The sequence below is a fragment of the Globicephala melas genome, chromosome 12 (genome assembly GCF_963455315.2).
Source record: "Globicephala melas chromosome 12, mGloMel1.2, whole genome shotgun sequence".
Classification (NCBI taxonomy): domain Eukaryota; kingdom Metazoa; phylum Chordata; class Mammalia; order Artiodactyla; family Delphinidae; genus Globicephala; species Globicephala melas.
In genome coordinates, this window is record NC_083325.1 from 41,283,596 (window position 1) to 41,308,894 (window position 25,299).

Sequence of the window (25,299 nt, forward strand, 5' to 3'; positions counted from 1 at the left end):
TTAGGAGAAAGGAACTGGAGCATTTTAAAAGAAACCCTGGATGTTGTATCCATTTCTCCATAATATGTCAGATTATACGTCTAACACTTAACTGTTTTTTTGTCTGTTTTAAAATATGCTGTTATAATGCCAATAAAGTTAGTGCTAATTCTTTATAGCTGCTCTGTTTGTATCAGTAGGCAAACACAGTCCACACATTATATTAAGTTGATATGTCTCTTAAAGTTTCTTAATTACTTCCTATAGCAGCGTCTCCTCTTCCCCTCACCATTTTTTTTTTCTTCTTCTCGTGCCATCTACTCATTGAAAAGCCAGATTATGTGTCCTATAAAATTTCCTGCATTCTGGATTTGGTTTATTAGATATTCATGGCGTCTTTTAACATATTCTTCTACCTTTTTTGTAATCTGGCAGTTAGATCTGAGGGTCTCCACAGAATTGGGTTCATTTGCTCTGGTAAGAATACTTTGTGCTCTGTACTTCTCACCCTGCATCAGGAGGTACATGGTGTCTGATAGTTCCTCGTTTAGAGGAGTTAAGATTGATCAATAGGTTTAGATCCATCTAATATAAAGTTTCGCATCAGTCTATCACCTACTGATTTTAGCTTCCAATGACAGTCATTGACTACATCCACTATTTCATTAGGGATTGCAAATGGTGATTTTTAAAAATCCATCATCTATATTTATTAGCTGAAAATCTTTTACAGAGAAGAATTTCCCTTCATCAGTTATTTGGTTAATTTGAGGCATAACTTATACTGGAGAGATAGGATAAATGCTTGTTTCTTTTTCCTTTTTTTAAAAAGTCAATTTTTAGAATAATCAGTTGGTGCCTAGCAACTCGAAACTAATGCTTTTTTAAAAAAAATTATTATGAACCTGTGAGTTTTTTAATATTTTATTAACTTTAGTCCATTGCAGTCATTATTCAGTGCTTAAACTGTACCATTTTTGGTCAGTGTAAGCCCCTTCATGTTGGCTCCTGAGTTCTTTTAACACAACCCAAGCTTTGCTTTATGACACCATTTGCCCCAGTTTCATTAAGTCATCCTATTTTTCAGAAGACCTATGGTTTTTTTGTAGGAAATGGTATTTGAATGCCACAGTCTCAAAACTGGAGTGTTCATTGGTATTAATTCTAGGCCTTTTCAGTGGACAAAGCCTGAAAAAAATGCTTTTTAGAAAGAAAACAATCATGAGTTCATTTCAAAATTTTCATTTCAAATTTGGCATAGGGATTTTACTTGTTTGACTTTATGCTTATATCTCTTTTTAATCTGAAAATTTTCATTTCGAATATTAACAGTCATTTTATTATGTTTTTACTTGTATGTTTCACTTACGCTTTTCCCATATCTATAAAATATTTCTTTATATTTGTTTTACAAAATTACAGTAGCAATATATAGCTACTAACAACTGAAAGCAGTTTGATATTTCTTTGTGGTTCTTTTTTGAGGCCTTCTTATTGTTAGGAGCAGCTGCCACATATTCAGAGCTTATTTACTTGCTAGATTTGTCTTGAGTCCTTTTTTTAATCCTCATAACAACCCGCTGAGGTGGAGCTTTGGTGAAAAGTTTGGGATCAAAATAAAGAGTATAAAAAAATATCAGATTCTAAAGTTTAAATTTTGACTAATAAATTTGTAAACCCTAATTAATAAGGATTATCAACATTCATTATCAATTTCGTCAAAGGCCACAACAGGATAACCTTAAAAAATGTAAGGTGAAGAAGTGAAGCGTATTTTGGTTTACATCTCCTTGACATTGAACAAGTTTGAAAAGTTCCTTTTGTCTTTTTATCATAATTTTGATAACCTGTACAAATAGGACGAAGGCCGTGATCCCCAACCTTTTTGGCACCAGGGACTGGTCTTGTGGAGGACAATTTTTCCATGAAGCTGGGGGGTGGGGGAGATGGGGGGATGGTTCAGGCGGTAATGCGAGCCATGGGGAGCCGCAGATGAAGCCTTGCTCACTCCCCCCTCCGCTCACCTCCTGCTGTGCATCACCACCTCCTGTGTGGCCCTGTTCCTAACAGGCTTCAGACCAGTCCACGGCCTGGGGGTTGGGGATCCCTGGAGTAAGGGAACCAGAGTAAAAACTGTATATACTGTGGCTCATTACTACTGAAGCTAACTTTAAGCTCTATCGGTCATTTAATTTTGAAGAAATACTCATTAGTTTAAAATAATTGGAGATTGATCTCCAGTTCACAATATTCTATTTAGTACATTTGTTATTGCATTTCTGAGTGAAATGAGATCCTATACTTTAGCTTTCTGAAGAAATTGTGGACAGAGTTGGTGATGCTATTGCACATGTATGGCACTGTACCTAAAAATGTAAGAATTTGTAGTTTATTGGGTTGTATTGTTAGTAATAGCGTTCATTTAATGTAATCACTGGTGAAAGTATTGAGAATGTTGCCCAAATGAAATCAGTAGGTGTTGATCTTATTTCAGGAAATTTTGTTAAATCTCTCATGGAGTTTCCTTAATAACTAGGCGAATAGTAGGAGCTTGTACATATCTGATAAATGAACAGTTGTTTTTTTGTGGTACGCGGGCCTCCCACTGTTGTGGCTTCTCCCGTTGCGGAGCACAGGTTCCGGACGCACAGGCTCAGCGGCCATGGCTCACGGGCCCAGCCGCTCCGCGGCATGTGGGATCTTCCCAGACCGGGGCATGAACCCACGTCCCCTGCATCGGCAGGCGGACTCTAAACCCCTGCGCCACCAGGGAAGCTCTGAACAGTTGTTTTAAAAGAACTCAACAGGGTAAATTATTTTATTCCTTTTTTATGGCTGAGTCACTGAGTGCCTAAGGCCTCAAAACTTGGAAATGTTTAAAATTAGGAATTAAAACCTGTTTGTAAAGCCTGTGTTCTTTCTACTATGTACCTTTGCTTCCTTGTCCACAAAGAACACTTTGCTTCTCTGCCTTTGCCCTTTTCTCTGTTACAGTTCTAAAATAGGAATAACTTGTCTGACCCAAGGTAGAAGGTAGAGTTTACAAATGTCATATACTTAGATTAAAGTACATTTTTATTATTATCCAAGTTTATTTTTAACCTTCAGTATACGTGAATAGTAGTAATTAATATTTTTGAATTAAAAAAATTTGCAAATAAATACTGTATAGCTATTACATCTATAAGTCCAGGAACAATATTGACATTAGTAGTAGTATTAGTAACAGGATAATCTTAATAGTACAAATTTATTTCTGTGGACCATCAGGCTATCTATATACAGCATTAGGTATTTAGTTGATAAAAAAGCAGTGTCCTTTTTGTCTTGTGGGAGCTTCCCTTCTAATTCACATTGACGTTCTGGGCTTTACAAACCTGCTTTCACAGTTTGGTTTGTTTGCTTGTTTTTATCCTAAAGCAGATTTGGAACTCTATTAAAGTAGTTTCAGTAAACAGTCCTGATTTTGAAACGCTGTTTTGTAAAAATCTATTCTTTCTAGTGTTACCTCAATTTAATTGTCTCCTATCCTTGTTTAAAAAAAAAAAAGGATAAGGACTAATAAATATATACTTAAATAAAAATTTAAACTTATTATTAGGGTTACCAGAAGTACTTATAATTTTTATACTTCTTCCCATCTGGTTTTGTTATGTATTATATCTGGTTTTTAATTTCTTTATTGGTTTTTATTAATTAATTTCTGGTTTAATTATTTCTTTTTATAATAACCTTTTGATAATCCAGACCATATGAACATCTGTATAGATACATTTATTTTTACTTTCCAAATAAGATATTGGTCTAGGTTAGCACCTTTGAAATAACTGGTAATTTTCAGCCTCAGCAACTCTAGTGATATTTGTATTGCTTGTAAAAATGTAAATTTTAGTTTTGTTTGGGGGAACATAAACCATCTTAAAGATATCATAGGTGGGCTTAGCAGGGAAAGGAGCTGTGATCTAGCCAGATAGATGACAGAACACTTAGCTGGTCTGGGAGTAATACAGCATGTAAGTCAGTGAAAGAAATTAACAGGTATATATTTATTGTGATAATGAAGGGTTTTTGTAAGAATGTGATTCACAAAGGTGTGCAAATGTATCAGTCTAGGCAATATACATAGAGTTCAGGCTTTTCTTTAAAGGTACATGTTTCTTTATATCAACAGGAGTAGAAAAATAGTGAAGCCTTGAGAATGAGGAGGTTTTGTGTGTGTGTGTTTGTGTGTGTGTGTGAATTTTTTTCATCTCTGATAGGCATAATAGTCTAGGAGAACATGAGAGTCTTAAGTTTGTATGGTGTAATAACTGACAGTTTTACATGACCTTCAGTACAGTCCTTTACCCTTTTCATGTTTTTTTTAATGAGAAGGGGAATCATTCAGCTGGATTTTCCATAAAAATAATGGATACTTTAGTTAGGCTCAAAGATTACAGAATTGTGTTTCGTAATCAGGTACTAATAATTCATTGTGTAGCATTCCGAAGCTGATTCAAGTTTTTTCTTTTAAACAGGAAGTTGCTTTAAAGAATAAAAAAGAGCTGTATGTACTACCTCCTCCTCCCCAGTTCTACTCAAGCCTTATTGAAGAGATAGGAACTCTTGGTTGGGATAAGTATGTCCATTTTAAAATGTTTTAGAAATGCCTTTCTCTTATGCATTTCAATTTAAGATATGTGCAGTTTTAGCAATTTATTTTGCACTGTTTTTAGTCAAAAGTGTCATGTAGTTAGACTATCTGATCCTTATTGTGGCTGTGAATTAAAGGTATATCATCATAAAAAAATTGACCTACAAGGTAGCATTCTAAATATAATTTGGAAAAAAATAACATTTTTATGTACACAGTAAATTAAGATGTTACCATATTTTCACTGAACATATAACGTTATTTTCTTTTTTCTTTTAGTTTTAGTGAGATATAATTGACAGAATTTTTACATACTTAAAGTGTGATGATTTGATATACCTATACATTGTGAAAGGATTGCCACAATTGTATTAATTAACATTCATCACCTCACATATTTGCCTTTTTTTCTGACAGTTTTTTTGTGTTGGTTTTCTTTTTGCTATTATATGGAGGGGAGAATTTTAGGAACTTCTGACTGCCATTTTCACTGACATCACCCAATATATTTAGTTTTATGTCTATTATCTTGCTGTATGTTTTCTATATTTGTCTCATGTATTTTGTGTTTTATTTCTTCATCTGCCTTTATTTGAATTAATCACAATTTTTATTATATTTTTCTTTCTATTAACTTTTTAGGTTTTTTTTTTATTATTTTAGAGGTTACCTCAGAGATTACAACATACACATAGCAAAATATACATTGTTATCTTTACCAATTTTCTTATATTGCGAGGATCTAAAACTCTTGAATGCATTTTCTCCACTTTGTTGTGTTGTTGTTATAATGCATTTTAATTCTGTATTTAAATTTGACAAACATTATTGTTGTTTTTAAAGTCAGTATTATACACACACAATTATTTCTCCCAGTGTTCTTCATTTCTTCCTTACTGCATTTCTCTCCTGTCTAGAGTAGTTTTCCTCCTGACTAAAGAATTCCCTTTAATGTTTGTTTATTGAGATAAAATTGACACAGAACATTATATTAGTTTCAGATGTACAACATACTGATTCAATATATGTATGTATTATGAAATAATTACCACAAGAAGTCTAGTTAACATGCATAAGTACACAGTTACATATTTTTTTCTTGTGATGAGAACATTGAAGATTTATTCTCTTAGCAGCTTTCACATATACAATCCAGTTGACCCTTGAGCGTCACGGGGTCTTATATGCAGATTTTTTTTCAATAAATATGTACTACAGTACTATCCGATCTGCCGTTGGTTTAATGTGTGGATGTGGAACTGCAGATATGAAGGGTCAACTGTGAAGTTATAGGTGGATTTTTGACTGTGTTGGGGGTTGGTGCACCTAACTGCCATGTTGTTCACGTCAGCTGTTCAATATTATTAGCTGTAGTCACCATGCTGTACGTTACACTCCCACTAATTACTTTCTGACTGGAAGTTTGTGCCTGTTAACCTCTTCCACTCATTTCACCCACCCTCCACACCCATCTCTGGCAACCCCCAATCTTTTCTCTGTATTTATGAATTCAGTTTTTTGCTTGTTTGTTTTGCGGTACGCGGGCCTCTCACTGTTGTGGCCTCTCCCGTTGCGGAGCACAGGCTCCAGACGCGCAGGCTCAGAGGCCATGGCTCACGGGCCCAGCTGCTCCGCGGCATGTGGGATCCTCCCGGACTGGGGCACGAACCCGTGTCCCCTGCATTGGCAGGCGGACTCTCAACCACTGCGCCACCAGGGGAGCCCTATGAACTCAGTTTTTTAGGATGTTTTTAGATGCCACATTATAAGTGAGATCATACAGTATTTGTCTTTTTCTGTCTGACTTATTTCACTTAGCATAATGCCCATTATAGGTCATCCAGGTTGTTGCAAATGGCAGGATGTCCTTTTTTATGGCTGAAAAGTACTCCACTGTATATATATATATACACAACATTTTATTTATCTGTTCATCTATCAGTAGACACTTGGGTTGTTTCCATGTTTTGGCTATCGTAAATAATGCTGTAGTGAACATGGGTGTGCAGCTATCTCTTTGACATTGTGATTTTGTTTCCTTCGGACATATACCCACAGGTGGAATTGCTGGATCATATTGAAGTTCTGTTTTTAATTTAGAGTGCATACACATTTATAATTGCTGTATCTTCCTTGTGGATTTTCCCTCATCATTAAATGTTTCTTTTTGTATCTAGCAATATTTCTTGCCTTAATGTCTACTTTGTTAGATATTAGTATAACTCTACTAGATTTTAATGCTTTGTTGAAATTCTCCATCTTTTTCTCTGTTTTTTTTTTTATGGTTGTTTTAAAATTTTTCTACCTACTTCCATAATCTAGATCCCCTTGAGTCTCTTTATTCTTTAATTTTTGTCTTGTGGTTTTCTGTCATATAGTCCTGGATCTTGGCATTCCTAGTGCTTTTATTAATTTTTGTTAATAGGCTTAATTTTTTTAGAGTGGTTTTAGGGTCATTGCAAAATTAGGAGGGTACAGAGATTGCCCATATACTTTCTGCCCCCAGATACACGCATAGACTCCACCATTATCAGCATCCCCCATCGGAGTGGTACGTTTGTTACAATAGATGAGCCTACATTGACACATTGTTATCACCATTGTTATCACCCCAAAACCATAGTTTATATTAGGATTTACTCTTAGTGATGTACATTTTATGGTTTTGGACAAATGTATAAAGGCGTGTATCTGTCATTATAATATTGTACAAAGTAGTTTCATTGCCCTAAAAATGCTTTATGCTCTACCTATTCATCCCTCCCTCTCCCCTGACCCTTGGCAACCACTGTTCGTTTTACTGTCTCCATAGTTTTGCCTTTTCGAGAATATCATATGGCTGGAATCACACATTATGAAACCTTTTCAGATTGGCTTGTTTCACCTTAGTAATACGTATTTAAATTTCCCCTCAGTCTTTTCATGGCTCATTAGCTCATTTGTTTTTAGCACTGAGTAATAGTTCATTGTCTGGGTGAACCACAGTTTATTCACCTACTGAAGGACATCTTGGTTGCTTCCAAATTTTGGCAGGTATGAATAAAGCTGCTGTAAACATCTATGTGCAGGATTTTCATGTGGACGTTATTTTTCAACTTTGTTGGGTGAATACCAAGGCCTAGACTTTTTTTAACATCAGAGAGTAAGGGTTTTTCTTTATTTTCACAATTGAATCAATACAAAATTGAATACTGTATAACAAAAAAAAATGTAAAACCTTAAATCTCTGTGTCTCTTCTCAATAACATGATTACTTTTTCTTTGGGGGGAAAAAAAGACAAAACAACAAAAAATACAAAACGGCAAAAGGGGAGAAAGGAGGAAACTGGCTTAATTTGTAGGCGTTTTAGTTAATGCCCCTTTTTTCACTGTCTTGGCTGTTCTTCTGTACTTGCCTTTGGCCATTCAGGCTGCAGTGCTATGCCTAATAATATTTGTTGAGTGTTGGAAATTGTGTATTAAAAAGTTTGGAAGCTCCAGATGATATTTTCTTCTACAAAGGGTTTACTTTTTTCTTTGCTAGGAATATAAAGTGGGGGCAGGTTGCCATAGAGACTGAAATGGTTCAGGGTGGGTTGTCATTTTTGCAGGGTTCTTATTGCTCCTCTCCCTCTCCCAGGCTATAACCCTCCAGAGCTTTCAAGCAAGAGCCAAGTGTGCTCATTTGGATTTCTCCCTTGGTCGATCCTAAACTCTAATCTTTGTCTTCATTAGGCTAGTTTACCTTTAGCCCATTAGAGTCTGGGCTTCATTTTGGGCAGTGCTTCATATACCTCTTGTTGACTTTGCTTTGACCGGTAACCCTCCAAGGGTTCCCACTGAGAGCTTAGGGATGTTCACTGGGACTTTTTCCCACTGGTGGGTTCTAAATTCTAATAAATTTCTCCTCAGTATTATGAGATTTCTAAATATTATCCTTTGTTTTTCATTGGCTTACTGCTTGGCTTTTTATCCTCTTATCCCTTGCAGTTTATTAAAAGTTTTGATGGAAAATTGCCAGAATATATGGCCGCAGTCTCTGACCCTACCTTTTCACCAGATTCTGGCCCTTTAAGTCTGTTATTTTTATTTCTCTATCCTCAAGAGATTGCCAGAAATGCTGTTAGGGTTTTTGTTTTGTTTTTTTGTTGTTGGTTTTTTTTGTTTGATTTTTTTGTTTTTTGTTTGCCACTTACTAGTAGCTCTCTGCCTGCGCCATTTACCCAGATCCTCCTTTTCTTGCCCTATGCCCAGAATTGCTAAATACCCTGAAGGAAAAATGGCTGAAGTGTTGGCTTACTTCTCCTCTGTTCCCCCTTCTTCAGGACCTTGGTCCTTCAAGTCCTGGTTGCTTTAGCAATTTTTTGACATCTTCAAACTTTTTTTTTTTCTTTTCCCTTTCATCAGGCTACTTTAGTAGTTCTCAGTGGAAGTTTTGGTCTTCAGTAAGGTACTCCATTTTAGCCAGAAATGGATGTTACATATAATTTGAAATGTACTATTATGGTGATATTGAGGACCGGTTAATGCGTATTCGTGAAATTCCATTTTATTTGATAAGGTATCATTCCTGAATAGGATTTGGGATGGATGAAACCTTTTTTAGAAAATTTAGCAAAACAATGGAGGGGAGAGACAGAAGACAAGTAATGAATTGAGATGCACTCTTAACAATTCTGCTGAAGTTATGAAGATTTTTCTTGAGGCGTTGATGTTATGGACCTGATCATTCTTTGGATTTAAAGTGATAGAAAAGAGAAAAATTATTTTGACTTATTTTCTGATGCTTAAATGTTAAGATCTTAGTGTCTAGAGGATAGTTAGGAATGGAGGAAGGGTTTGGAAAGGGAAGAAGAAATGTTCTTCTAGTTTTATTTCTGTTATTTTGATATAGTCAGTTTGAGGCAGTTTTCTAAGCAGATGTGACATTATTGGGAGAACTCCAGTAATGAAAATCAGTTGAAGCATTGAGTATGCAAATATCAGATTTTTGAATTGTTCATTTTTTTCCACCTATTATTTATTGAATGCCTATAATGTAAGGCAGTGAAGATACACAAGCAAGACTTAAGATTCCTCATGGAACTTATATCTAGTGGAAGAGTCAGAATTTAAGTAGATGGATCCCAGTAGTACTTAATTCTAACTCAGATAGGTACTATGGTATATACTTATAGGATTTTTGAGAGCTGTTAGCAACAAAGTTATAAGAGAAATAGTGCAAATATATAAAATATTTTATGGAATAAATGTTTTTATAGATAAGTAGGAAGTACTGACATTGCTTTGCTTTATATACATTGTTCTGATAGTGGAGAAAAAGGAACAGGTCTCTAACTTAGGTAATAGATGAAAGCCAAAGGTAAGGATATGAATGCCTCCACCATAGCATTCATCACAATTTAAATGTTTGTCTCCTCCTTAGATTATTATATATAGGAACTTCCAGTTTTAAGTTCCTGCTAGCTACTTTATAGAGTTCTTGTTTAATTCTCAGAATAAGTTTCAAGATACATATTTTCATCCCCAGCTTTGTATGTAAGATGAGCGTCCATTGCCAAGGCTGGCTGCATAACAGTGCTCAGGCTTTGGCGTGAATGATGGCTCCCTGGAGTTGTGCTGTGGGGATAGCTCTGGTACGGAGCCTTTAGTAAAGTTCCCTCAAGTACTTGGACGTAGTTTTTATTAGTTTTCAGCCTCAAAGTGTGACTATCGCACCACGGATAAAATTGGCCATGTGCAAAATGATAGTTTTGAAATCTGTTGCTTAGATTGATGAAAGCTCATAGTTTAATTATAGTGACTAGGTTGCATGATTGAATTAGAATATACCTGCTGTTACCTAATCATTAGTTTCATAGTCTTTACAAATAAACAGTGTTAGCAGAAGAGAAGTTGCCTGCACGGATTGATTGTGAGAAGCCAAATAGTATGATTTTGTCCGTATTTATCCAGCACTGTCTGGCGAAGTAAGAACATCTCCTTTCAGTTTTATTTTTGTGACTTAATTCTTAAATCGGGCCTGGTATACTTGGCACACTGATAATACTGGGTTTCAGGACCCTCAGAGCTACAAATGAGACCTGAACTGTGCTGTCCCCATGCTAGAATTGTTACTTTGTGAGGTGATACCCGAGCAGCTGTCTAGCTTCTTAATTTAAAATATCTTTTAAAATGACACACATAATGATTTGCATGACAAATTGATTTAAATGGATTTTCAGAATCTTCATGATTCCTAGACCAAATAAAATATCTGTATTTTACTTACACTCTAAATAATAATCTTGTAGATTTGTTAGTGGAATAGTAAAATCTGATAATAAAAGAAGGATTTTTTTTTTAAGGTAAGGAAAACCTTGCTGTGTTTTTAAATTACATACTTGACATATCTAATCAGTTCTATAGTATCAAGCTTTATAAAAAATTAAGTTAGAAGAAAGGAAATGTTTAAAATATGATTGAAATCTTTCCTTTTTCCTCTATATTCGTATACCTTTTTTTTTTTTAATAGAAATGACATTGAGAATTAGTAGCTGATCTTAAGTTTGATTGCTATTATTGTAATTTCTATACTTGTTTCAACTTCTTTAAAAACACACTAAAAACAGCAAGTTGTCCTAAGGGTAAGATGAAGTTGTGGATGATTTTGGGTGTTATACTGGCTCAGGAAGGTGGGTGCTGCAAAAAAGTGTCTTGATGGGTTTCTATTAACTTCTGCTTGTGTTATGTTACAGAATGGCTCATTAAAACAGTAAGAATTAAACAGAATTCTTGGGGTTTAATAGGATTTTCTGTTTGGTATTAAGAATGTCCTGAAGTTGAAAGCTTTGTTTGCTTTATAGAATGGCTGATTTATATCCCACTTTACCTAGGATAGTCCTAACTTATGCCTTTTATCGTGGCCCCTTTTAGTCTCAAAAGTGTCCCAGTGCAAAAGAAATGCATAGTCACTTTATTTATAGGATATCTTATGTTTGTTTTAGTAATCACATGGTCCTAGATAATTCAGAGCTTAAATGATTCAAACAGGGGTAGTGACCTGATGGTTTTGTCCTTTTTAATGTAGCATATTATTTATCGCTTAGAGTGAGTAGAATTAAACTATTTGGCCTTTTAAATTTATTTTGCGAAAGAGCTGAGTTTTACTAAATTTGTTGTGCTGCTGAAAGATTGTCAACATGTATTAAATTCGATTTTTAATTAAGTCCAATATTTTTGAAATGGACTTAATTCATTGATGGTGATATCTTCTATAATTTCTCAGTGCATTTCAAAGAATTATATAACATATTGGGAGAAATGGAGATACTTGTTAATACTAAATTAATTCCAGTAATGAGACAAGGGCTTTAATTCTGGCTTATCAGCTGTGTGACCTTGGGCAAGTCACATAACCTCTCAGAGCCACATACTCTTCATTTTTTAAATGCAACCAATGATGCTTAGTAATAAGGGTTGAAAAGAAACATAAGTTATGTGACTCAAATAATTCCTTGTGTAAAGTAAATATAAAGTTGGTGAGATACTGGTTCACCAAAAGGTCCGACTATATATGAGTTTTACAACATATAATTAGTGTTATGATTTAATTATGATAATTTTGTTGTATAACGCATAAGAATATAGATGTGAAAAGTATGAATTTCATTCTAAATGACCTTTATAAATAGAGTGCTTTTACCTCATACATATATCCAAATCACTGAATGCAAATTATATGATAGTGAAAAAATTGTCCTTCTAAACATTGGTAATATGCTTAGAGTATCTAGTTAAACAGAATTTGCATTAGTTGTTTAAAACTTACATGCGAATCAGTAAATATGAACCAGTTTGACAGCAGCTTGTTTATATGTTCATATAATACATAGAGCATTGACACATACATAGAAAAATAACTTTCATATTGCTTATTAAAAAAAAAGCTTATCTGATTGGGAGGCAAAACTCAACACGAAAAGGAGCAGTATGAGAGTTTAGAGAAAGGTGAAGTTCTTTTGCGCTACGGATAATTTAGGAAGTTCTGAGAGGAAGTAGATATTGGGAAAGCTTGGGAGGCATATAGAAAGCCTTAAAAGGGTAGGAATGGGAGAGGCAACTTCGTAATGATGGAAATGTGCAGTCCATTTTTGGACTTCGGAGTGGATCAGTTGCTCACATAAGAGGATTAATATTAGGGCCGGACTGAAAGGTCTTGACTCTTAGGCTAAGGATTCTTTATATGCAGGTGATGGGGACTCACTGAGTATTTTTGAGCAAGTGGTTGATATGATTAAAAAGATATTTAGGAAGATTAATCTAGTTAACGGAAGGCAGGATAGACTGGTGTACAGAAAACACAGGGAGGAAAAATGTTAACTAGGGAGGTTGTTTTTTGAAGTAGTTAATGCTTAAAGTTGAGAGTGGAAATGGAAACTTTGGTGCTTTATTAAAACATGAAGGTCTTCAGTCTGCCTTTTGATGTTATTAGTACATAAATGCATCTAGATATTTAATGGAAAAAACTGTATAACTTAAGCTTTTGGTCAGAGTAAGTACAGTATTTCAAGAGGTATAAAGCACTTTCATTCTGTTTTTCTATACTGATAACATTCACCTATTAAGAAGAACAACAAAAACCTCTCTGAAGCTTAAGTATTAATATCCCTTTCAAATGTTTAAAAAACTTAACTCTTGGGCTTCCCTGGTGGCGCAGTGGTTGAGAATCCACCTGCCAATGCAGGGGACACGGGTTCGAGCCCTGGTCCAGGAAGATCCCACATGCTGCGGAGCAACTAAGCCCGTGCGCCACAACTACTGAGCCTGTGCTCTAGAGCCCGCGAGCCACAACTACTGAAGCCCAGGCGCCTAGAGCCCGTGCTCCGCAGCAAGAGAAGCCACCGCAATGAGAAGCCCACGCCCCACAACAAAGAGTAGCCCCCGCTCACCACAGGTAGAGAAAGCCAGTGTGCAGCAACGAAGACCCAATGCAGCCAATAAATAAATAAATAAAATAAAAAAAAACCCCTTAACTCTAAGTTTAGTGCCATTTTAGTTATTGCAAGCAGTAACTTATAAAGAAATGCAGCAAATGACAAATGCAAAGTAAAGTGCGAAAAAAAGTATAGTGTTTTATTTCTTTAGATTTTTATATTTATGTTTTTATAATTTCTTAGTCAGTTTTGGAATATGTCTAGCTAAGTAGTAAATACCTAAACTTATAAGTTTTAAATGTGTTTATAACTTTTCAAAAATTTGAGCTTTCCAATAATGAAAGTTGCCCAAATGTATTATTTTAATAAATGAGTAGAAATTATTTATTTCATGTTGTTTAAATTGAGATATCCAACTTACCAATAAAAGAGAACATTTGAAATAGCCTTTTTTTTTTAAGACAAACTGATTTTAATATTACTTGTAAGAGCTTATTGCTGTTTTCTTCCCCTTTAATATCTCTTCTGTAGACCAAACATTAAGATATTCCTTTCTGTTGTGAATAGATACAAATATTGATTATCTAGTTAAGGTACAGGCTGAGCTGCTGTTAACAAAGAGAACTCCAAATCCTCAGTGTTTCAAACAAAATAGAATTTTATTCGTCTCTCATTTAATAGGCCACAGGTAGGCAGGTGGTCAAGAGTGAGTTGGTGGCTTTGTTTCACAGGGTCATACAAGAGCCCAGGTTTCTTTTGCTTTTCAACCATACACTGGTTGCGCTGTTCAGCATAGTAGCTACTAGTCACATGTGACTATTGATACTTACATTTAAATTAACTCAAATTAAAAATTTAGTATTCATACTAGCTACATTTTAAGTCCTCTGTAGCTACATATGATGAGTGACTACTGTTTTGGATGGTGCAGATATAGAATACCTCCATCATCACAGAAAGTTCTGTTGGTCAGAGCTGCACTAAGAGGTTGTTCTTGTTGGCATGGTCTTTGCTGGGTCATATTGGCCTAAGTTCCACTCTACAGGAAGGGAGAATGGGAGGGATTGGGGGAGGGGTAGCCATGATTTTCTTATAAATGATCCAAAAGGTGCACAGATCACTTCTGCTTGCAGTACACTGGCCAAAATTTAGTGATACGCTGATACCCAAGGACAGTGGAAGGGTTGCTAGCTGGATAGAGTGTACCCAGCTAAAACTCGGTTTAGGTGGAGTGCTACAGTAGCTGGGATCCTCTTACCAAAAGGAAGAAGCTGAGAATAAATGCTAGAGCACATTTGCCAATCTCAGTCACATGTACCAAACGTGATAATAATCACAATTAATTTTCTCCTTCTTCCGCAAACAAAGTAGACAGGAATCAACATGGGTAAAATGTTTAATTTTAAATGACCATGCTGAGATTAACCTGAAATTATAAATTTTTAAAAGTTTGAATTTTGTCTTAAAGCTTAACAAAATTAACCTTATGATCCTTTTGACTGCAGGGCAGTATTTTGAGCATAAGCCTGTTTTTCTCTAATGTATTATTTCTACATCTTAAACTTTGTCTGTGTGATTGCAAACAAAAGACTAGAACTTTAGTTTATTTCTGTCTTATTTTATAGATGTGCCATAATGATTTTGAACATGTTGATGTCAAGCAGCAATGAGAAGTATGAAAAGTGCTAGTTGGTAGTTTAGTTGTTCCTTCTCTCTCCCTATTCCTTCTTGCTCTCTGTCTCTGTATATATTCATCATGCTTCTAAACTATTTAGGGCTTATAATGAAAAGCAGCAGGCTTTTTCCATACCATATCCCATCCCTGGTCTTACACTTTGAGACAAACTCTCTGAAATGTTCATGTTTACAAGTAACTTCTGTATTTCTAAAAAATATGCCTATATTCAGCGTTGCTTGATTGATCAGAATTACATACTGATTAACTACTGTAATAAAAATGGATTTAGTTTATATACTGCCTTCTCTCTCCCTTCATCACTATTCTTTTATTCTTCTATTTGCTTTAATATTTCTTAAACTTCTTTCATGTCTGTTCAATTAAAGATGGTATCTCTTACTCTCAAATTAGCAATTACAAAATTTAATGTTTCTTATCTTCCCTCCTCATATCTTTCTCCTTCTCAATTTTTGTTGTCTCTGTTTTAAATTGCAATGATCAAATATATTTACATTAGTTTCTGTAACTATAATTAAGTCTGCTAGCTTTGTCTATTGCTGAATTCTAAAAATTGTAATTAGTAAGCAGTTTAACTTTTTATGACTACATAAATATTTTTCACTGAAAAGCTAATGGTAGAGCAATTACCATTTTTAACATAGCTTTATTGTTTATGATTTAGTTTAAAATTTCCTCTTCCGATTTTTGTTTCTCGTATTTTTAAAAAATTTCCTTAATTTCTTCCCACATATAAGTAATACCCTCTGTTCTGTAGACTTCCTTTTTTTGCCAGCTGTCTCCCTCCTGGAGCCCTCTTTCTCTCTCCTCTAATCTCTTTCGTTACTCAGTGCTCTTTTGACCACTTGACATCTTTATAAAGTTTGTTGAAAATTTGCTTTGATTGATGCTATTCCTTCTTGTGCTTTTTATAACTGTGGGATTATGCATATCTTTTTAAAATTCCTTTTTTCTGTGTGTGAGTAGAGAGAGGATATAAATGCATATGCTCATCTCAACATCTTGAATCTGAAGTGTTGATGTTTTCAAAGAGTCAGATGCCCATGTATCTAACCCTTACAGTCATACTGATAAAACTTGTGATAAAGTCTCAGGTTGTAAATTTTTGAGGGGAGGGGGATATGAGACATTTACAAATAAAGCTGAAAGAAAATAATGATTAACTATATAGAGTCATTGATATTTTTATGTAAATAAACATTTCTAGAATAATTTTCTTTTGTTTTCTCAGACTCGACTTTTTATAGATTATGATAAAAAATTTTCTGTTGATAAAGATTGTTCTGTTTTACTTTTTATTCTATTATTGAAGATATGTATCTTCAGATTTAGATCTGTTTTTCATTACAAATAGTGTTCCACAAGTTTATTGCCCAGAACTTCTTGAAACTGACCCATTTTACCATTATATCTGGCCAGTGACTAAACAGCATATAGTGTTGTTAAAAAAATGTTTCCTAGGTTAGGAGGCTGATGTTAGTTTTGAACCCTAACAGGTTTTACCATCAGTCTGGGTGATAAGTTGTGCAATACTGTTAGGCTACTTTTTATCTTTACAAGAGAATGGTATTGTAAAAATGTCAAAAAAATATCCACATGCCCAGTTCACTAGTAAATATACTGCTAAATTTGAACCTTTTTGGCAGTAGCTTATGCTTCTCAAGGGACCATATTTTTACAGAATGATATATTTCAAAGGGTATTGGTTTCCATTGTAAAAAATTCATGCATTTAGAGCAACTTAAAGCCAAAACAATTGTGCTTGTGGTATGTGTTTAAAATATTAGTCATCTTGAATACATGCCCAGGTTAAGTGTCAGAAGCTATATATTGCACAAAAAGAAAATTTATTGTTAGGAGACCAGGCTGTACCTGTGCTTATACAGCATTTTCCTTAGAGGATCAATTTGAGTATGTGAACTAATACTAGCCAGGCTTTTGTACAATAACATTATTTATAATAAAGGAGAAGTTCATTGAGGAGAAAAACAAATAAAGGAAGCATAAAAGTCTCATATTGTATGAAACTACAGAAATGGATCAAAGAGTTTGACAGGAAGTTTAATGTGTACATAAGTAGAGTCTGACAGGAACATGCTGTGTGTGCCAAAGGTTCCGGTGATGGAAAACCGAAACATAGTGCTCACTGACCACAGCATGAGCCTTGACACACATTGTAAATAATCCAGAGATCTATGACTGCATTAAGCACTGGGCTGGTGTATTAACGGCAGTAAATCTATAGCAGCATAATGGGATAGCATACACAAATTCCTCTGATTAGTTTTTGTAATGGATTAATAGGAATATAGCAAATATTTTCATTTCAAATCCTACCATCCTCCAACCTCACCCTCCCCCCAGCCCCACCCTCTCTATTGTGATCGTTTTTTATTCTCTTCTACTCACCAGGCTTGTGTATGTGGATACTTGCTTTAGTACCATCAAGTTAAAAGCCGAAGATGCTTCTGGTAGAGAGCATCTCATCACTGTCAAGTTGAAGGCGAAGGTATGTGCTTCGTTAAACTGTTACTGTGGCCAGGAAATACTTTGGGAAATGAACCCTGTGAATGTTTTCAATGTAAACGAGTGCTGGTTGCTTCTAAAAGTATATATATGACACTTAAAATTTATTTTGGGGGACTTCCCTGGCAGTCCAATGGTTAAGACTGCGCTTCCAAAGCAGGGGGTGCAGAATCGATCTCTGGTCAGGAAACTAAGATCCCACATGCTGTGCGACACGACCAAATAAATAAATTATTTGGGAACGCCTCAAAAAATGTATTCACTAAGTTTCCCAAAGCCTAGCTATAATTTCATGTCACTGTTTTAATTCAAATTTGATCAAAATATAGACTTTACAGTAAAGAAATACTACAAATAAGGTTTGGCAGCCTCAAAGTACCATAATGTTATTTTTGTAACATCCTATGTAGAAAAGAGTTGGAAGTGTCCACTATTCCAAGTAAAGTTCTACTGAAGAAAGTCTTTTGTCTTCAACTCCTACTGTGAATTACCTTTGTTGTTCTTATTTCTGACTTCCCCCGACCCCTCAAACACAGGCACACACATATGCATACTTTCTTCTGTTGTCTTGGCTGAAATTTTTTTACTTCTCTGTTTAAAAATTTTGCAACGGTTATACACTTCTATTTATAGAGCCCTTACAGGCTAGTCGTCTATAACTACTCACTGATTTTATTGGCACAAAACATAGCTGTTTCGTCTTTATTTTTTAATTATAGATTGTGAATTTTGAGAAATAAGTGGAATAAGCAAGTTCAGGTTATTAATCATTTACTTAGTAATCACTGGGGAAACATTAGACTTTGAGAAAACCAGGTCATCTAACTTTTTTTTAATTGTCCCTAGGAGTCATCAATCAACTCTTTTTCATGAGATTGTAGTGATGAAAAGATGAGTTGTGTTTATCCTTTTTAAAAATGTGCCTGGCATTTAAGCTTTTCATGAGAGAAAATTAATATATAAAGCTGTACTGGGTGACACAGAAAAGTTGGTGTCTTATAGTGCCTCTATATCAGACAAATTGAGAAATGACTCATTCTCTTTCTTACACACAGAATGTTTATGTATAATTTCGAGATTTATATGTAATAAGTTTTGAGAAAAAATTAGTGGGATAGAAATCTTCTTTGTAAAATAAGTTACATGAATATTTTTATTAAATGAAAAAGTTTTTATTTTCTTTTTTAATTTTTAAAGGTGTGTTTTTTTAAGATCAAGGAGAAATCTGCCTTTATCCTTCCAGAGTCATATACTGCCAGTGGCAAGGGTTCTGTCATTTTCTTCAAAGTTTTATTTGTTTATATTTTGTACATTGATAAAAGTTGCTTTGCTGCTATGAAGACCAAAATGAAAAATTTAAAATACATCCTGTCCCGATTCTTTTTTTTTTAAAGCCTCATTTTTGGAGTCTTTTCTACTAAGAGATAATGATTTAAGTCTACATTGCCTATCACTACAGCTACAAGACTTTATTATTAATTTTGATTAATGACATTATTGGTAGTATTGAGAGGGAGGATGTGTAGCCATTAGTATGGTCCATTCTGTCTGCTTTTTCTTATAACTTTTCAAGGTAGATAAGGTGACACTTTTAACATTTCTCTAGAAGATATTTTCAAGTGTCAGTTTTTGCAGCATCGATAGCTGTGAGCACTGTTATGGATGCCCTGGCAAGAGAGAAGAGAAAGCTGTATTTGAGTTAGTAAGAAAAAGACTTGCATTTAAAAAAAAAAGAAAAAAAAGACAGGCTGAAACTAAATGAATCTTGTGTTGGTATGATTTATTAGAGTCTTTATTTGTCCGTTTAGTTTGGTTTTCATAGAGACTAAAGTTGTCTTTTAGATGTGGTCATTTCTTTCTTAGGAATATTTGGGATTGCCAGTTAAAAACAGTGAAAGCTAAAACTTACATGTTAAGAGTACATAATGCAAAATCTTAATCCAAACTGAATTTTAAAGGGTCAGGCTCTTTTTTGACAAACCTTACAACACGCTTGTTTTTGTAAATACACAAACCTCTATTTCTTTTATCTGATATTTTTTGATACGTAGTAAAGAAATGCATTTGTTTTGATTCTTGAATACATACTCTCCCAATTCTGCCACTCTACCTCACTGTCTCCCAAAACCCACAAGGAAAACAATACCAATTTTGTCTAGACATCCCCCATTAAAAGTAAGTATATAAATCAAAAAGAAATACAATGAGAAACAGTTGAATTTTGTCATTTTTATAGGTGTGTTTTTATGCAGTATTTACAGTTCATCCTAAACCATGGGATGAAATTTTTGTCTTCCTTTAAAAAAGAAGTAGCCTAGGGCTTCCTTAGCTTTGGCCAAGATCAGAACTACTTGAAAAACGAATCATAGATATGTTTCAGAGGCTGGGCACTCTGTCTCTGATGGCTGTTTTTGTAATCTGCCGCAATTTGTGTGTATTCTTTTGCTGGGGGGGTCCAATCACAGTTTGGGTTGGGTTAAATTTTTCCATAGAAAAGTATACTATAGAGTCTAAAAAATATTGTTTGTGACAAAAATATATACTTAATATTATATAATAATTATTTTCTCTTACAGTTATTGATTTGATTGAATTGTTTCAACTGAGACTTGTAAAACTATATTAATGAAAAATTATAAATTACTCTGTTTTTCAATTAGTTTCTTTAGGTGGAGCTTTTGTTGTTCTTGTCACCTGGATTTCTAAAGTGAAGCTTTTGGCAGTTAGTCTCTAGTGGCTTTGTATATACCTATAACTTACTGTTGAAAAATAATCTGAATTTTGACAGTCATTTTACAATATTCAGTTATCGCTGTTGTAGTTAGTACTACAATACAAACAACTCCAAAAATGAGTATCTAGGATGCTACTGCATAATTCATGTTAAATCATTCAGAAGTGTATAAATTTGTGCTTTTTAGGTTCAATACAGTTATGTAGCGTTTATTATATTATATAAACAGAATTGATCTTGGAAGTGAATATAATTAACACAATATATATACATTTAACTCATAGACAGTAAAGACACAAACATATGGATCAGTCTCATTTATCATATACATATTTGTATGTTTGCATAATTACACCTAAAATATATATTTGAATGTTATCTCAGATATGTGGCATCATATTATATTTATTATAACCTGCTTTTTGTTTAACTCCCTGTGGATCTCTTTCTTTATCAGTACATATGTGCCATTTACTACCCTGAGCCCTATTTGAATGTAGGATCATATTCTCTTTTAACATAATGTGCCCTACGTACTTAATGACTTCCAAAGTTAAGACACTTCTACTTGGTTTATCTACTCTGTATACAGTAAACATTAAGTTCATACTCTTAACTGGGTTGATGATTGTTTAAGTTAGAGAGTTGATATTGTTCATTGTCAGCTCAGTAGATGATAAATAGCAACTCAAGGTGAACTAAATATTCCATTTTTGACCCAAGGAGGTTTTAAGTGTGCATTATTATTTTTGCAGAATATTAACATTTTTTAGAGGGAAAAGAGATTTTACAGTGCTTTTAGTTGAGTTCCATCATTTTTACATATAAAACAGCCAGAGAAGTTCAGTGACTTATCCAAGGTCACAAGTTAGTTAGCAGCACTAGAAACCAGAGAAAGCTAAGATCTCTGCCTGCATTTACTTTGAGATAATCACATGCCTTACAAAAAATAGTGTACAAGTAGTTTTTCCAGTGATTGCAGCAGTTATAATCTGACGTACATCATCTAATAGTTGGAATTGTCTGGACTAGGGCTTCTTCTGTAATCCCAGCCAGACCTTTCTTTCTTTTTTTCCTCTAACTTAGAGCACTGTTATATTTCTATATGGTTTCCTGTATATTTACCTTTGTGTTATCACTTCTGCATAGCTAGATACCATTAGTCAGAGTATACATTGATAGGTTTATTTTTAACCAGACTGTCATTGTAACTAAATGTTAATTCTTTTCCAAGCATTGATTTCAAATGGGCTGATGTTTGTGACAAATACTATAGTGATAATTTTTTGTGCCCTTTTGCTATGCAACAAAGTAGTTAAAAATAAGAGGATGAAAAAAGTGAAAGTCTAAAACTTATTTTAAACATTTTGTCAAATGAGAGAAAGGAGTTTTCCTAAAACTAATTTTCATGTTAGTAAATTTAGCTTTGTATTGGAAAGAAATGAGCACTTTAAAAATTATGTGTGACTTTCAAGAATCCAGACAATCTTAGAGAAATCATGTAGTACAATTCTCTAATAACAAAATTGATTTTAAGAAAAACTACCTTTTGTCTTTCTTAACTTAGAAACCTGGTTAGTCCTATGACTATTATTTTTTGTATAAAACTATTGAGTAATTAATTTTCTATTTATCAACCATGAAAAGATTTTTCTTAAAACTATTGTTTTCCCTTAATAAGCCAGAGACATTTCATTGTTTCTTTTTATTTATCTTCTGCTAAAATTAAATGCTTTTTTGTGGAAGATACTTCTTTAATTGATAATTATATGTGTTCATTTTTGTGCATTTCTTGATTCTTTTAACAAATATTGTCTCTTTTAACAAGTGTCTGAGGCTATTCGAGGTTAAATTTTAGACTGAAAGGAAATTAAATATCAACCATTTTGATCTCTCACTTTAAAGATAAAGAAACTGAGATTCAGTGTGGTTTACCCCTCAAATCACATTAGCAGCTGACCTGACACTGACTTAATTCATTAGTCTTTTTTTCAAAACCGGTTGGTTTGGCACCCCCAAATCACCAAACTTTGTACCTTTTGAGCTTAACTTGACTGTTAATCAGCTCTTAATATCTCTATAGTAATAGAATGGAAATATTGATATATAATACATTTGCATTTATAATAATACTTTTTCTAATATATTCAGTTTTTTGAAAATATTTTATGTGAAATTGTCACACCGAAGCAAAAATGACCTAACTTTATGCTTTTTTATAGTACCCTGCAGAATCACCAGATTGTATTGTGGATTTTCCTGTTTCGTTTTCTGTTTCCTGGACACCACAGGTAAATTCTTAAATTTATTTTAAGTAGCTAAAAAGCACGTTCTGTTTACTTATAAGTGGCCATTATAGATTACAAGTGATTTTTTTCAGTTTTCTTTAAGCATTTATTTATAAACAGGACTTTGAGAGTGTTAAACTTGAAGAAGCTCTATTGACAGAAATTTTACTTTAAATTTAAATCCTAAGGAACTCTTTATAAAAGCAGTGAGCAGTAGGTTAAAAATTGGGTGACATTTTTCAGACATAATATCAGAGAATCTTTTTCAGAGAATGAGTTACGACTGAAAATATAAACCCTGCCATTTCTATTCAGTTTTTATTGTTTTAAAGTGTTTGTCCTTAGTTCATCCTTGAACTTAGACTATATTGTTTTTGTAAGTGCTTTGGAACATTCTTACTTTGAGTAAAGAATATAGGAGATTCTTCTACTCCTGTCAATTTCTCAATACATTGCTGATATTTAACAAGTTAATGTATTTAGGAATGCATTGTAAATTGTACCATTATGTGGCTAAAATATGGTATGATTATCAACACTTCTATCATCACCATTCACGTGTGTGATTTTTAAAGATCTGGCAGAATGGTGGTTAGATTCAAAGAACAGTCTAATGATGACAGGCATAGTCCTTGTCTCACCAAGTAAATTGATACCAACATGAAGAGAAACTTTCTGTTCTTATGCAAAGCGAAACAAAAATTCCTAGTGACGTTTTACAAATGTTCTCTAAATAGAGACTACCCTTATTTTTGTTATGAAGTTTTGGTAGGTTCAAGTGAAAATTTATACTTATATTTTAAATTATAATATATAAAGTAATAATTGTCTTGTATATGAAGTTAGTTTTTAAAAAAAAAAGCCTAACAGGATTTAAATGGTCTTGTGAAGGGTCAAATTTTAATCATACCATATATATTTTAAAAATAGTTTTCTTGTTTTCTTCTTTTAAAACAAAAATCTCCCTCCTTCCAATGGAAATCAAGAAAACACAGCAAAATAAAGAGGAGGAAAAACCCTGTGATTTGCTTTTGATATTCTGATATATGTTATAAATGTATAAGAAATACTGTTTTGATTGTTTTTTAAAGAATTGGAATTATACATAAATTGCATACTTTTTAAAAAACATGAATATACATTTTCTATTTGGCTCTATAAACTTTATGTATTATGTGAGGTCATGATATAACATTGTACCTAGATCGTATTACTCTTTCCAGATATGCTATCTCTAAATTATAATTTAATATTTATTAAAATCCCAAGATCCAACCTTGGGAATATGTTTTTGATGAGTTTCCTAGTTTTTTAAATTTAGATAATCATAAAAGTTTTCCCCAGACTTTAATCTGTGGAAAAGTTTGCATCTCCACAAAAAGACTGTTTAGCACTTACCTTATCCTGCCATTTAGCAAAACTAGTTTGTGACTTTAACACTAGAAAATCTTAGAGGGCAATTTCTTCTGAATTTTCTATCCCTACTTAACACCAGCTCAGTGCCTTGCACATATAAGTATGGAATAAGTGTTTATAATATTAATTCAAATTCAGATTTAGATTTAATTGGGTCATACGTCAAGTTTTCTATTTTGTATTAGTTTTAAGAATACAGAATTAATTAGTAGTAACTGGAATGTCATAAATTCTTTTTTTAAATTAAAAGAACATACTAAAATTCTTAGTATAGTACAGATAAAAATTTGGACACCATTTTAACCACAACTGAAATTTGACATGTTTAATATTTTGTCACATTTGCTTCAGATATCTCTCTCTCTGTCTCTCAGAAATAAAATATTCTGGGACCTAAAACTTTACCCCTCTTTTGCTTCTCTCCTTTCCTCTTTATTTCCTTCTTTCCCTTTCTAGAGGTAAACCACTTGACTGGAATTGGTGTGTATGCTATCCATGCATACTTTTTTGCCACATTTGTTTATGCCATATTCTATTAATATTTTTGCAGTCTGACCTTTCTTATACAACATTGTTTCTGAGATTTACCCATGATCTTATATCATTTTAAATGCTTTATATCATTTCATTATATGAATCCATCAGTTAACTTATTCATTGCCCTACTTATATGGTTGTTCACAATTTCTTTCTTAAACAGTGCTGCAGTGAACATTCTTCTGTGTTTCCTTTTACATATGTGAGACTTTTAGTGTGGTTTATGCCTAGAGGTGAAAATGCTGTATTGTAGGGAATGCATCTCTTTGAGATTACAAAATATTGCCAAGTTATCTTCTAAAGTCGGTTGCATAACTTTATACTCCTACCCAGCAATGCATAGTAATTCCTACTTTCCCAAATCCTTTCTAAGTCTTAGTCTGATTTTAGTGTGACCTTAATTCTTATCAAAAACTGATACTCATTATTATTGTGTTTATCTTTGCCTACTTAAATTTTTGTGTTTTATTATAAGCATTTCTTATATATTTTGAATACTGGTTATTTATTGGTTATATGGGATATAAGTATCTTCTCCCTGTGGCATGTTTTTTAACTTTGTATATGATATATTTTTTCAATCAGAAGTTTAACGT

At 33.6% G+C, this 25,299-nt stretch overlaps 1 protein-coding gene across 2 annotated transcripts in view; it reads left to right on the plus strand.

The window, feature by feature from the left end:
• The window catches only part of FANCL (FA complementation group L), a 78,529-nt gene that overhangs the window by 14,713 nt on the left and 38,517 nt on the right, over window positions 1–25,299 (plus strand). For both annotated transcript variants that reach the window (XM_030877295.2, XM_060309554.1), the window contains 3 exons: window positions 4,497–4,597; window positions 17,615–17,711; window positions 22,685–22,753. In XM_030877295.2, the coding sequence (XP_030733155.2) occupies window positions 4,497–4,597; window positions 17,615–17,711; window positions 22,685–22,753 (267 nt within the window). The remainder of the gene's footprint in view (window positions 1–4,496; window positions 4,598–17,614; window positions 17,712–22,684; window positions 22,754–25,299) is intronic.